Source organism: Lygodium microphyllum, chromosome 22 (genome assembly GCF_053477565.2).
Source record: "Lygodium microphyllum isolate KBCC chromosome 22, Lygodium_microphyllum_v1.1.10, whole genome shotgun sequence".
Taxonomy (NCBI): Eukaryota; Viridiplantae; Streptophyta; class Polypodiopsida; order Schizaeales; family Lygodiaceae; genus Lygodium; species Lygodium microphyllum.
The window spans coordinates 42,631,960-42,645,957 of record NC_141156.1 but is presented as its reverse complement, the minus strand read 5'-3'; the positions used below and the strand labels follow the sequence as shown (position 1 = coordinate 42,645,957).

The window sequence follows — 13,998 nt, the reverse complement described above, 5'->3', positions numbered from 1 at the left end:
ATGATTTTCAAGCAGACCCTGAATAATGAAAATTAAGTTCAAACTGACATTCGTAAGAAGTTGCCATGCCTGAAAGGTGTCGATCAAGGGATCCATTGCAAACATACTCATACACAATTGCACGGACATTGACATCTTTACAATAACCAATAAGCCTGACAACATTCCTGTGCTGTGCATAGCTCAATGTCTCCACTTCTGCAGTAAACTGGACATCACCTCGAAGACTTGAAGACTTCAGCTTCTTCACAGCAGCAATTTCTCCGTCTTGCAAGGTGCCCTTGTAAACAATACCAAATCCACCCTCTGCTATCAGATCTTCAGCAGAGAAATTATTTGTAGCAGCTTTCAGCTCCTCTAATGAGAATATTTTTAATGGTCTTCCAAGTTCTGGAAACTTAAACTTGCAGATTGAACACAAAGAAGGAGGCTGTGCTAAGGAATTTTCTAATACATCCTTGTAACCACTTGAATTCGATAATTCTGGCTGTGAATGCTGAAGTGCATGCACTTCTAGTTCCTCTGATTGCCCCAGTCCATATCCAGTTGATGCACCAACCTTCTGATCTTCACACTGGTCTTCATCCCCTACCACAGATAGAGATGATTCCACACATTTCTGGGGATCGAGCTTAACAGAATCCTGTAACCTTAGAAGATGTTCATGATGTTGAAACAACTGATTTAGCAAAGGGAGCTTATATGTTGGCTGGACTTGGATGGCATTTGTATTCAATAAGGAAACTGACTTTGTTTCATTGGTGTGAAATGGAACAGAGAAGATGGGCGACAAAGAACACTTTAGCTCTCTTGTTCCAGCTAAAAAGGCACTATCGCCTGTTTTCGACAAAGGAGGTGGTAGCATGGTGGTTGGAAAAGGTTCCCCCTCTGAAGCGACTTCATTTTTGTTTGTTTTTTCTGCAGCACCTATACACAGGTCATAAATTTGACACAACTAATACCTGTTTAATGTCAAACTTTCCTTCCAACAGTTCAAAAAGAATGTGTACTAAATCAACATACTTTCTTCTAGAGACCCAGGAAAGGTACCCTGCATTCCTGCACAGCATAGCTGCACATATGTAACTGCATGGACAAGTTCGGCATTCAAACATCCAATATTTGACATGAACAAACATCTCTTCATTCAGTATTTAATTTGTTTATGAACAGTCCCAAGGGCACACATTTCTTGAGTAGATTAAAGATGTGAATGAGTATAACAAGATGTGCTCACAAACCTGTGGAAGAAAGCTGATCAGCAGAGAAAATATTATTAGTGGTATATCCAGTAGTACATACATCTGTGGCTTTTGGTATGTCACCTAGTCCTGCTAAGTTTCCAAGCCTAATTAAACTGCTTGCAGATTGGACATGGTCAGCCTGGTTGATTTGATAAACGAGATATATATTGCAAGTAAGATGCTCCTTGTAATATCTTCTATCTCTTCTCAAACTCCTAACACAATCAAAAAAGCAAAAACAGCCATTACAAAGATGCATAAATTTTGGATTAAATTTTGAAGCTTTTTCTTTGATATTTTGATTAAGTGTAGATGGTGGACATAGTTTTGGCTGTGGGTGAGTGTATGGGGGGGTGCATATGTGTTTCTAGATGACACATCCCACACACACCGCACCCCCCCCCCCCAAAACCACCCAACACACCCCCCCAGCCTGCATTTTTAATAAAACTTCGCAGAATACTATCAACTGCTCAGTCTGCAGAAGTAATCCACACTTTCAAATGTTTAGCTATGATAGTTATGTATGGCCCCTATTTTTTATTTTTATGTTTACATGAAGAGAAAAGTGGAGATGGCAAGAGGCCCTTCTGGCCATTTAGGAACTAGGCACCATCTAGGGATTATACACATAATTGGATACCTATAATCCACCACTCTGGTTATTTTAATATTATGATAGCCATTGTATTAGACATTCTCCCTTGAGAGCAGCCAACTTGGCAGGTGTATATACTCTATGCTTATTTTTATTTCATGTACATGGAGCTTGTACAGTTTCTAAATAAGCAATGATAATAACTGAGCAGTTTAAGTAGAATCTGCTTTTCCTAGGGGGACAAAAGAGTAGCAAAGAAGATAGCTAGAGAAAGAAAGTCAATATTAATGTCTACTAAATGCCCAAGTGACCTATGAGACAAAATGACAACAGTCATGGTATACACTTTTCATGGGTAAACAAAGAAAAACAAACTAGTATAACGGAAGCTACACACGTAGAAGTAGGAAAGGAACTCAGCACGTCTCTTTGTATATAATGGGATGAATCCCTTAGGGGGAGAGAGAGAAGGGGGGAGGGGAGACAGAGGAAGAAAGCTATAGTACCATGCCATGATATTTGAATATCTACTACATAAAAGTCCATGCCATATGATTATCCTTGATCTTCTTACAAATAAGGATAAAATGAGCCTGTTTGCTTACCCTACAAATGATAGTCCAATACCATCATTGCCTATAGGTGTCCTTGCAAGATCAAAAACAAGATCCTTACCAATGCTCTACCAAGGTCTATTAGGAATCAACAAAGGATGCAACAGCCCTGGAACCTTTTGCCTATCATATTTGACCTTCTAACACACAATGCATGTTCGTATAAACTCCTCAACATCATGTCTCGGCTAATCAAAAGAAATAGTCTTCCATGGCCTTGATTGTAGCATCAATACCTCTATGTTCTGCATAGGGAGGAGCATGACTCTCTATCATTACCTTTGGCCTCAACTACTTTGTAACACACAGCTGTCCATGCATCATAAGAAAGCCATCACGAATAACATAATGCTCATGCCTTTGACCATTGCAAAGCTGATCATATACATTTGAAAAATCTGAAACAACAACATACAATTCCTTCATGATATCCAACTTAGAGTGATAAGCTATGTGAACTACTATAAATTGAGGCATTCTAAAAAGCACATCAACCACAACATTTTTCTTATTCTCAATGTGCATGATTTGAAAATGGAAACATTGAAAGAAAGTTTGCGCATCTCATATGCTTCTCAAACAACTTTCTTTGAGTAAGAAAATATCTCGAAGTGTGATGGTCGATCTACACAAATGCAATCTATCCCTAAAAGGTGACATTTTGATGTGGGAAGTGCATGAATTACAGCAGGTAATTCCTTCTTATAGACCTAGCAATTTCTTTCAAGACCATGCAAGGCACAAATTTCATATACTACCACATGCCCCTCTTGCATTAAAACAGCCCCAATGCTCTGACCACATGCATCACATTGTACCACAAATGACTTCCTAACATCTAGCAATATAAGTACAAGATCCAAAGTCAACTTTTCTTTCAATAGTTTAATTGCTGAAATTTCCACCTTTGTGCACTAAAAAGGAACACCCATTTTCTATAAACCGTGTAATGGAGGTGCAATTTCAGCAAATGGCAAATAGACAGACAATAATATGAACATAGCCCCAAGAAGTTGGTGAACCTCATGTACGTTTTTCAATTGTGGCCATGTACAGATAGCATTAACCTTTGCAAGGTCCATACAAACAACATCAGTTGAAACATTATACCCCAAAAAGTGAATCTCATGCAAGAAAATTTTGCATTTTTTATCATTTAGGACCATCCAGTGTTTCTAGGTTCATTGAATACAATTTCCAAGTGTTCATAATACCCCTTTTCATTCTTGGAATACACAATCATGTCATCAAAGAATATGCCTACAAATGCCATATGCAATTGAAAGACCCTATCTATCATTTGGCTAGACATGGTGGGACATTAGTGAAACCAAATTACCAAGAACTCATACAATCCAAATGAAGTTTTGAAGGTTGTTTTATGTACATCTTCATGCCATATGTGAATTTGATGACACCCACTCTTCAAACTCATACAGCTGAAAATAGCAGGCCCCTACAATCTATCCATTACATCATCAATCCCAGAAATCGCAAAGTGATTCTTGATCATGATTAAATTTAGAACACATTAATCAATCTACGTAAGCCACACCCATCCTTCTTTTGCACCAACAACACAGAGGAGAAATAGGGAGATGAACTAGGTTAAATTGGCCCCTTTTCTAATAGCTCCTATCCCCAACTCATAATCTCCTCTTGTTGGGCTGCACTCACTCTATATGGTGGCTTATTCAATGGACTACCACCAAGGATTAAATCTATATAGCTGCCTTGGCAAAGACTATGAGAAACAATCTTTATATTGTTTTACAAATGCTTTTCACTCTTTATTCAATTTAGACACATTGCTCTTTGATTCATTATCATCATGACTTTTGGAAACTACTAAATACACATTGAAAGTTGATTTTACATTGCTCTGAAAATGGAGGGTCACTTCCTCTGCATGTGTGTCAATCAATGCATGCACCCTATGACACCATAGCATACCAAGCAATGCATCACATCCATCCAACAGTGCACTTAAAAACTCTTCACTATCCACATAACTCTAAAGGTGTGCGTAAAGTTTCCCAATGATGGGCATGACTTGCTTAGCATGGTCATAACATACCATTCCAATTTCCAATTTCTCCCGTAGATCCCATCTCATTCTCTTACGCCAAGCAGCCTAGCAACCATATCCATAGAGATGAAGTTAGCACAACTACCGGGATCAAAGAATATCAAAGCATGCTAATCCTTAACTCACCCCATACTCTATGTAATTCTATAGTATCATTATTTGCCAGCTCACTAAGTATATCATGGACCAAACCAGCAGTGCTTTTGGCTTTTTACCTTCGGATCACTCTAATTTTCAACACTAACATCTTGCTGTCTATTCACACAGTTCTTGACAATGTATCCCTCTTGTTCACGTACATAAGCATTTGTTGGCAGCACACAATTCCTTGCATTTGTCCCAATTTTCCAAGTTCTAATTTGCTGTCTCTGCTTCTTCTCAGCATTACAAGAAGGCTTTTCATGCTTTTCAGTCTTTGCTGCCCTCTTTTTTGACTTCACCTCACCACTTCTGAAGGTAGAAGACTTTCCATGCAGCAATGCATCAGCTGTACATGGTGTTTCAAGTAGTTGAGACATGCTTGTCACTGTTGTCTTAATGCAAAAATATTGTATTTCTTTAGGCAACCCACGACAATACTTCTCTATTTCCTTCAATAGAGACACAACATGATACGAAGTGACAAGCAACAATACTTCCTAAAACTTCCAGTTGTACTGTTCCGAATTCTTGTATTGATAAGTATCCAACTTACGCCACATAGACATTACACATACTGCAAATATACTTGTCAACCAACCTGAAGCGATCAGTTGTTCAAACTGTACCCAAGTGGATGGTGCTCTATCTTGCAGTAAAAAAGAAGTCCACCACTGCAAAGCATTGCCTTTAAGAAAGGTGGCAGCCTTATGCACTTTTGAAGGGCCTATATTAGACCAGCAGTTGGAAATACGGAAAAAAGCTGCCCAACAACAAATCCATGCTGCACAACGAGCATGTATGGAATCCTGCACACCTGTCACCACTGCATTCCATACGCATGGAATGCACCTGTTGCCCTATCGAAGATAAACCTCAGCCCAGCCCATTGGCTAACCAGTCCCCCATTTAACATGTCCAAGTAATCTGCCGTACAACTAGTCTGACTGCCCATCAAGTCATGTCACTTAGACAGAGACATGGACCTGACTGAAAGTTGAACAATTTCATATGGGCAGCACCCCAAGTCACTCATAATCTCCCCGGATCTCCCAACATGGCTGTTTGCCAAAGGCATGACCTCTCGGTAGACCTGAAGGAAAATGCAAAGAGTCTTCAAATGCATAATCTCCCCAGACTTCCCAACATGGCTATTTTACCAAAGGCACAACCTCATGGTAGACCTGAAGGAAAATGCAAAGAGTCTTCAAATACATAGCCTCAAAAAACACAAGCCTCAGAGATGATAACAGAATCCAAACGAGAATTTCCTCTTAATCGATATTTAATGTAGGGGAAACTCTTGTTATAATCAAATCAATCTCCATTCAGCAGCAATGGATGATGAACAATCCTTGAAAAACCTCAATCCAAGAACTCAAACAGTCCAGCACATATGAACACCTGCCTAGAAATACAAGGAGACAAAGGTGCAAACTAATCTGGAAAAGGAGAATAGGTCGACTTAAAAGACCATTGGAACAGTTCAATTAGTCTACTGCCTGCATGGTCGTCCTGCCCGAAAAGTAGCCCAGCCTAAAAGGTGAGAAGGATCGAAGCTTGCACATGAGCTATGGCGGGAGAGCAAGAGCAAGAAAGAGAGAGACAAGAAATGGGAACTCCAACAGTCACAATGTGTGACCGGACCTTCCTTTATTTACTAGTCACTAAAAAATGAATGTAAAGAATAAAGTGACGTGACGGGCGCCCGCCACCTGCAGTGTGCAGTGGCGGGTACTGTCAGTGTAGTAATACACGGGGCAGCACGGCGGAGGCGCCTTTACCCCGCTCAGTAGTGAGGCTTTTCGTGAGCAGATCTGCAGGATTCTCGTCAGTGGAGATCTTGACAAGGTCAACAGACTTGTCCTCCACGACACCACGTATGAAGTGATACCTCACCTCAATGTGTTTTGTCTTCGCATGGAAGACCGGATTCTTAGCCAACTGAATGGCACTCATAGAATCCGAATGCAGTGTAGGTATAGCATCAATCCCAAGGTCAGCAACTAGACGGCCTAGCCATATGGCCTCCTTGCAAGCCTCAGTGGCTGCAACATACTCGGCCTCAGTGGTAGACAAAGCCGTACACTTCTGAACCCTGGACATCCAAGAGACAGCACCTCCATCATAGGTGAATACATAGCCAGAAGTGGACTTCCTACTATCTGCATGTCCTGCATAATCGGAGTCAGTGTACCCCACGACCCCTATATCCTGGCTGCCATAGCAAATACACATATCTGTTGTGCCCTTCGAGTACCTCATGATACCCTTCACGGCATCCCAATGTTTCCTACCAGGTGTAGCCATATAGCGTGCCACAATACCAACTGCAAAGGCAATATCTGGACGAGTGGCTATCATGGCATACATCAAACTGCCCACGGCTGAAGCATAAGGGATCTGGGCCATCTGGGCCCTCTGCTCATCTGTCTGCGGACAATCGGCCTGTGATACCTTCACATAAGAAGGCAATGGACAGCCAATAGGCTTTACGTCCTGCATGCGGAAGCGCTCAAGGACTTTATGAATATACTCCTTCTGTGACAAGTAGAGGAGTCCCTGATGCCTGTCGCGTCTAATGTCATCTCCAAGTCTGACTGATCCAAATACAGTACGGTAAGAGTGAAACCACTCACAGTAAGGCGTCACATGGAAGGACGCACCTGAATCCAATAACTAGCACTGTGCATACATACTAAGTGTCTCAGTCAAGTGTGAAGCATCAAAAGAACTAGCTGCAAGTATGAACTCATCACTACCATCGGAATCCTCGGTCTACATGACATTAATTTCTTCAATCTTGACGCTGGACTTCGCAGGTACTATGCTGCGATCAGAGGACTTCTCCTGCACTTTCTCTTTGCCCTTATCCTTGCGCTTCTCATTGCACAACTCATGACACTGTGGTCTGATATGGCCCACAATGATGACAAGTGACATTAGCATTGCGTCCACGCGACTTACTACGTGACTTTCCACGAGATTTAGACCGATCCTTCTGCGAGTCACGGCCACGGTTATTACCACGATCATTCCTGTCATTCCTGCCTCTAACTGTCAAAGCATGTGAAACACGAGAGGCATCCAAGTTTTTGCAATTAACCTCTTCCTGCAAAAGAGCACTCTCAACATCATTCAGTTTCAGAGTAGCACTAGAGGCACATAGGGCAGTGCGGAATACATCCCATGACTCATTCAGAGTCCCAAGCAAGAAAAGAGGAGTTACTTCCTCTCCAAAGGTGATATCCTGCGAAGTCAGGTTCTTCAGTATAGCATGGAACTGGCTCAAGTGAGTAGACATAGTTGCATTATCCTTCATGCGCAGATCCATAAGCTGCTTCAACCAGTACATCTGACTCGCCGGACTTTTCTTATCATAAAGATTCTTGATCTTATTTCATAGATCCCATGCACTCTGTGCTTCCTCAAATACATTATAATGTACCTGTTCAGTGAGAGACAATACAATCGTGGACTTGCATAGCTCATCAAGTTCAAGTCGTCACTGTCCATAGTTTCAGGCTACTCCCCACTCAACCGAAGTGGCTTAATCTGAGATTTCTGCACCAAGACCTGTCAAATTTGACTCTTCCAATAAGAGTAGTTGGTACCATCTAACTTTGTGATGTTAAATATGGCATTATCAGTCGAAGAGGATGCCATAATGCAGACTGGAAATGCACAGACAATGTAAAAATGCTGGTTGTTTTACTGCAGAAAATGCCCATCCACTGAAATGAGCTCCAAATGGCGAGAAAAGTGTGCCAAAAGATGCTGCCCACTTAGTACTAGGTGCGGTACACCAAATCAGGATATTTCAGCATAAAAAATACTGCTCAGTCCACCAATAAATGCTTGCTGTAATAAATTTCAGAATTGCAATAATGAGAGCAAACTGTTCCAAAACTGGATCTAATGTCAACTAAACAATGCTAGGTCCAAAGCCAGCATAAAGAGGACAAAGCAAAGCCAAATGACAGTGAAAATACATGAGCATAACACCGAGAGATGTCAAATAGCATCTGCCAATAAGAGGCACACCCCAGACAATCTAGGCAAAATATAGAACCAACTGCCAAAACCTGATACAAATAGGTGTCTGCTCAAAAGAAAGCGGATCCAAAATTGAGACTCAGCTCATAAGCATCCTGTGAACCAAGACATATACTCAATGCAACATCCAATTGTCGGAGTATAATCCCAAAGTCTCAATACATCCATAACTGCTCAATGACATAGACTGCTCCAATAGCATGTAATCCCTGCTCAAGGTCAAGTAAGCATGCAAGATGCTCCCACTGGCACAAAAGGCGTACAATCGAGTTAAGGACTCAAGCAACCCAAGACAAAGTACCAGTGACAAGTGACCAAGTCAATGCGTCATACGTTTCCCAAGAGCATGACATACATGAAGCAACTAATGTAGCAACCACTAAGCAAGACATAATCCCAATGGCAAGATCTCTGTCAAGTCAATACATCCAGTAGCAAGCCAAAATCAATATCCCTGTGAGTCGGAAGTGCTCAAAACATCCAAATCGGAGCTCCAAAATATATGTCAAGCATGGACGAACTAAGAGGCATCAACCACGGACCAAAGCATGTAATGCATAGAGCTTATCCGTCAAGTACAGACAATAGGCATAAGCGGCCCAAATGCCAGTCAAGTCGACCAAACTGCCAATGACAAACCAATAACAACGGAGCAAATGCGATGCTCAAAAGCATTCCGGAATCATGATCATGAGTTCGAAGTCGATCCCCAAAGTGTAATACATCATGACATAACCCATAGCATACATCCGGTATCGATAGAGAAGCAATACATGTGACAAATGAGCTTCAGCCCGCTCATATACAGCAGCTCTAAACAGTCCAAAACTGTCAATTTCCAGCCCAAAAACAATGCCAAATCATGGGCAAATCGAATGCATACATTCCCAAGATATTAGGCATCATGTAGACCGCATCAAACAAGGTAACCGGAGTAGAGTATAAGCATCAAATGCCAACGCCAAGTGTGGCTGCCCTGTTTCCAGCACTGTATAACAGTAAATAACAATCCCAAATCAGCCAATATTTCAGGCCAAAATCATGGCATAATCATGTGCATACATTTCCAAGTCACTAGGCATCATATAGACCGCATACGGGCATCAAATAGCACAACCGGAATGGAGTATAAGCAACAAATGCTAATGCCAATGGTGCTGCCCTGTTTTCAGCCTGTTATGATAGTTTATGACAGTCCCAAATCTGAAGAAATCAGCCCCAAATGATCAAGACCAATGCCCAAAGCTTGAATGACATCAAGCATGAAGTCTATAGCCCTCTTGATCAAGGTAGAGAGCAAGAAGCAATGGCCAAGTGTGGAGCTGAAGTAGACAAGTGCTAACAGCCTGGAAAAAAATGGTGCAATCTGCCCTGTTGGTGCTGAACTTGCTGCTGCTCCACATGGGCTGAAAAGGGAGTAATGGGGGGCTCAAGAAGGGCCTATCAAAGGCCTATGACAAGCCTCTTTAAGACTTGATAGGTGTAAGGCACAATATGAGGGGAATAAGCTTCAAGGGTTTGAAGCCATGGCTGCCCTTGCTGTTTGCAACCTGTAGACTGAAATAAAACCCTGAAAGAATGATTAAATACCTCAGTATCAATGCCTTGAAGGTGCCTCAATAAGCCGGGAAGGTGCTCGGGAAGCCGGGGAGTGACGGGAGCTCGGGGAGATCGGATATAGCTGCCGGGATGGAGATCCAATGCATGAAGGGAGTCGATGCGAAGGTAGAGAAGCACCGAGTCGAGCTCAAGCAAGAGGAAGCCAAGCTCTGATACCAGTTGAAAGGTGAGAAGGATCGAAGCTTGCACACGAGCTATGGCGGGAGCGCAAGAGCAAGAAAGAGAGAGACAAGAAATGGGAACTCCAACAGTCACAATGTGTGACCGGGCCTTCCTTTATTTACTAGTCACTAAAAAATGAATGTAAAGAATAAAGTGACGTGACGGGCACCCGCCACCTGCAGTGTGCAGTGGCGGGTACTGTCAGTGTAGTAATACACAGGGCGGCACTGCGGAGGTGCCTTTACCCCAACACAGCCAACCTATGTGTTTGATGAGTCCAACCTGTCCAACTAGTTTGGCCCACTGATTGCAACATGTCTCCATCTAGCCCAGGATTTAGGCCTGCCAGAAATATGACTAGTTTGATATAGGCAGTGCCCCAGCATCCCAGTACATAACATTCATTGCCCTAGATGGCACATAAGCGTTGCAGACAGCATAGCATACTTGAGCCTCTTAGGGCTGGCAAGTCACTTATGCCTTCCAAAGCATTCCTTTGGCATGATTAGACACTACTTGTACATTGTGCTATTGTATAACCATGAGATTTCTTTCAAGATTGATAGGATCTATTAACTAGAATATTAACCACACCAGCATTGCTGTTCCTCCACCTCCTATTATAACTTAGCCATTCACTACTAGGAAAGTCCAGCCCAGGGTGACCAGGCAATTACTATTCTTAGGCTTTGTTCCATCTTCACTTGAAATTTTATTAGCTTTGGCGAATTTCCTCTTAAAAGTAACATGATCCAAGAGACAGATTTAAAAATACCTCTCCAAAACAACATATGTTGGCTTGATATTCAAGGCTTCCTGCAGCACCACTTCTTTTATGGGAGTTCCTGCTGTGATAGTAATGTCCAGAAACACCTGCAGCAATAAGATGAGTGTGAACTATATGGACAATTCATATCAAATTATCAAGCAACTTGAGAGCAAATATTAACGAGGTCAACATTGATGTAAATCATTCGAGTTAGAACCAATTTACTTCTCGTTATGACACAATGCCACAAAGTAACCATCCACACATAATCACATTTTCCAGGGGCAAAAAAAATGTGCCAATGAAAGTGATAAAGGTATTAGTAACCTGTTGACGATCACACAAGTCTGACAGTGGTCTAAGTTTTTGCTCAAACAGTTCCAATTTTCTGCGAATCTCTGCTTCTTGAGCTTTCTTATTTGTGCCATCTGCCTGAAACTTATACCCCACTGAAAGGGAACAAAATTGTCAAGACAAAATCTACTCAAAATAATGAAGCAGAAAAGAGAAAAGACACCTTCACCACAAGCTAACAGCCCATTCACACTTATCCCATATCTTCAGACTTATCCTTCAGATTATATGGACAATAAAGTGCAACATCAAAATTTCACGTTAATTCCACAAAGCTATAAACTCAACATACAGCATGAAGTAGAAAAACTGCATCCCATCATCAGCATCCAAGGGCAGGTACAAGGTCAACACATGATATGCTATTAAATCTTAAGAGCACTTAAGAGAGAGGCATAAGCCTGTTTGATCATCAGTTACTCGATCACACAATCTGCTAAGACACTCGTATAACTGGAGTGTTGAAGACAATCCTACTTGACACATCCACTAGAACTGGAATAGACAAACCCCTCTAAGAGAACATAAACCTGTTAATAATCTGTTAGTCACACCATCTGCTAAGACGCTCATCAATCCTGCTCGACACATCTGCTAGAATTAAACATCAAAGAGTACATAATCCTTCAAGGTATTCCCATAATTTACAAGCAAAAGAACGCATACAGCATTTAACACATTAAACAAGGGAGAAAAAAGCTTTCTGTTGACAAACCCGTTCACTTCTGTTAACAACTTCACAAAAGTGCCAATATAATTATGCAGAAAAAAAGATTAGCATCATTAGGATAGATCCTAGCATATACAAACATCAAGCAAAACAGGATACTGAAAGAAGGTTCTTTATAATAGGCTCAAAATGGACATCACATAGGAGCAAACCCCAGCCATCAACAACTGTAAGTATATCTCTCCTAGTCCCTCCACAGGTTAACAAGAATTAAAGGCACAAGTCACACTTCTTCCCGTGTAGGTTTCCCAAACATCTCCCTCCTATGGGTGATGTCAATGTGCCTAGAAGCACCATTGTCAAAGTACCAAGTATCAGCACTGTCTCTCACACTGACAACATGCAAATTTTTCAAAGGATCATAACTGCATGTGAAGAAGGTCCAATAGTCCTCCATTGAGGCATCATCCTTGTAGACCTGTGATCCTAAAGACTTCTCAAGTGCTCCTTCTTGGGCACCCCTACATCTTCTTTGCCACTTGTTGATGGCTATGTAGAATCAGCCATTGGCTGAAAACCAACCTTACTGTTCCCTTTCTGCTTCTGCTTGGCAACAAGAGCCTTGTTATCACCACATTGATCTAATCTCTTTGGGTTGCCAACTTGTCCGTCTACATACACATGGCTATGATTCATAAATAATCTGTTTATTTTGTGTTGTGGTTGGCAGTCAAAAAGTAGACTTGCTAGTACCAGATGCAGTGACTATAAACATTCCTTACTTTCGGCCTTGCTAGTACCAGCTGTAGTGATTATGACATTTCCTATGTTTAGCATCATTCCTACCTGCATTTTGTATCCTCTGCCCATTAGATCAAGGAATTGGGCTGACAAGAGCCCACACATCATACCATCTTTTGAAAAAATGCCCAGTCTTTTTACCGCAAGAAGAATCTGCTCCAGTGGTAATATGTATTAAAAGCAAACGTGCCGCATTCAGGTATCTGAACTGGAATATACAGAAACATTCCTTTGTGAAGCAATCAAGCTCTCGTGTAGGTAGATCATATAGTAAAATTTTAACTCGCACTAAGCTAGGTAAGGTGCGGACAGTGGCTGTCAAATATTACTAAACAACATAGTTAAAGTTTCTTAAGTTGCTGCTGCAACTGTCCGAGGATCTAAACCTTCAATGCATGCTACCTTGGACTTGTAATTTCAAAGCTAGACAAAGGAGGCCGGAACAAAAGATACAAGACTCAGCCTTCCAAATACATGAAAAAAAAGAAAGTGTTTTACATGGTGTATCGATGCTGTGAAGGATGCCAAGAAAGGTAATCTGCGATCGAGGCTGAGCTAGATTGTTCATAGTCCATTGGAGACATAAACTTGAGGGTTCCTTGGTCGCATCCACGGCTATCATTATTCTTCTTTGCCGCTCACCAACACACACAGTGCCGTCAGCGATAGTTTCGCTTTCAAATGAAGCCTGCCAGCAGACAAAGGTCGCATTACTGTGATGATGGAATTTTCAGCCATGGCGGTGGAAACCAAACAGGGAGAGTAGAAAGGCCTGCGTACCATGTTGTTAACGGGGAAACTCCTGCCCAATGGCGGTTCGAGCTTCGTGAAAGTGAAGCAGTCGATAGGCTTGTGTAAAGGATTCGGGAAGCTTCTCGAGCCA

At 41.7% G+C, this 13,998-nt stretch overlaps 1 protein-coding gene across 1 annotated transcript in view; it reads right to left on the bottom strand.

Moving 5' to 3' along the window:
- Positions 1–13,998, bottom strand: part of LOC148017082 (uncharacterized) — an 81,066-nt gene that overhangs the window by 66,736 nt on the left and 332 nt on the right. Inside the window, exons 2-8 of the mRNA XM_087662469.1 lie at positions 13,896–13,986; positions 13,614–13,803; positions 11,618–11,739; positions 11,297–11,394; positions 1,242–1,459; positions 1,024–1,086; positions 70–927 (exon numbers count right to left, since the gene is read on the bottom strand). Coding sequence (XP_087518595.1) covers positions 70–927; positions 1,024–1,086; positions 1,242–1,459; positions 11,297–11,394; positions 11,618–11,739; positions 13,614–13,803; positions 13,896–13,898 — 1,552 coding nt within the window. The 5' untranslated portion in view covers positions 13,899–13,986. The remainder of the gene's footprint in view (positions 1–69; positions 928–1,023; positions 1,087–1,241; positions 1,460–11,296; positions 11,395–11,617; positions 11,740–13,613; positions 13,804–13,895; positions 13,987–13,998) is intronic.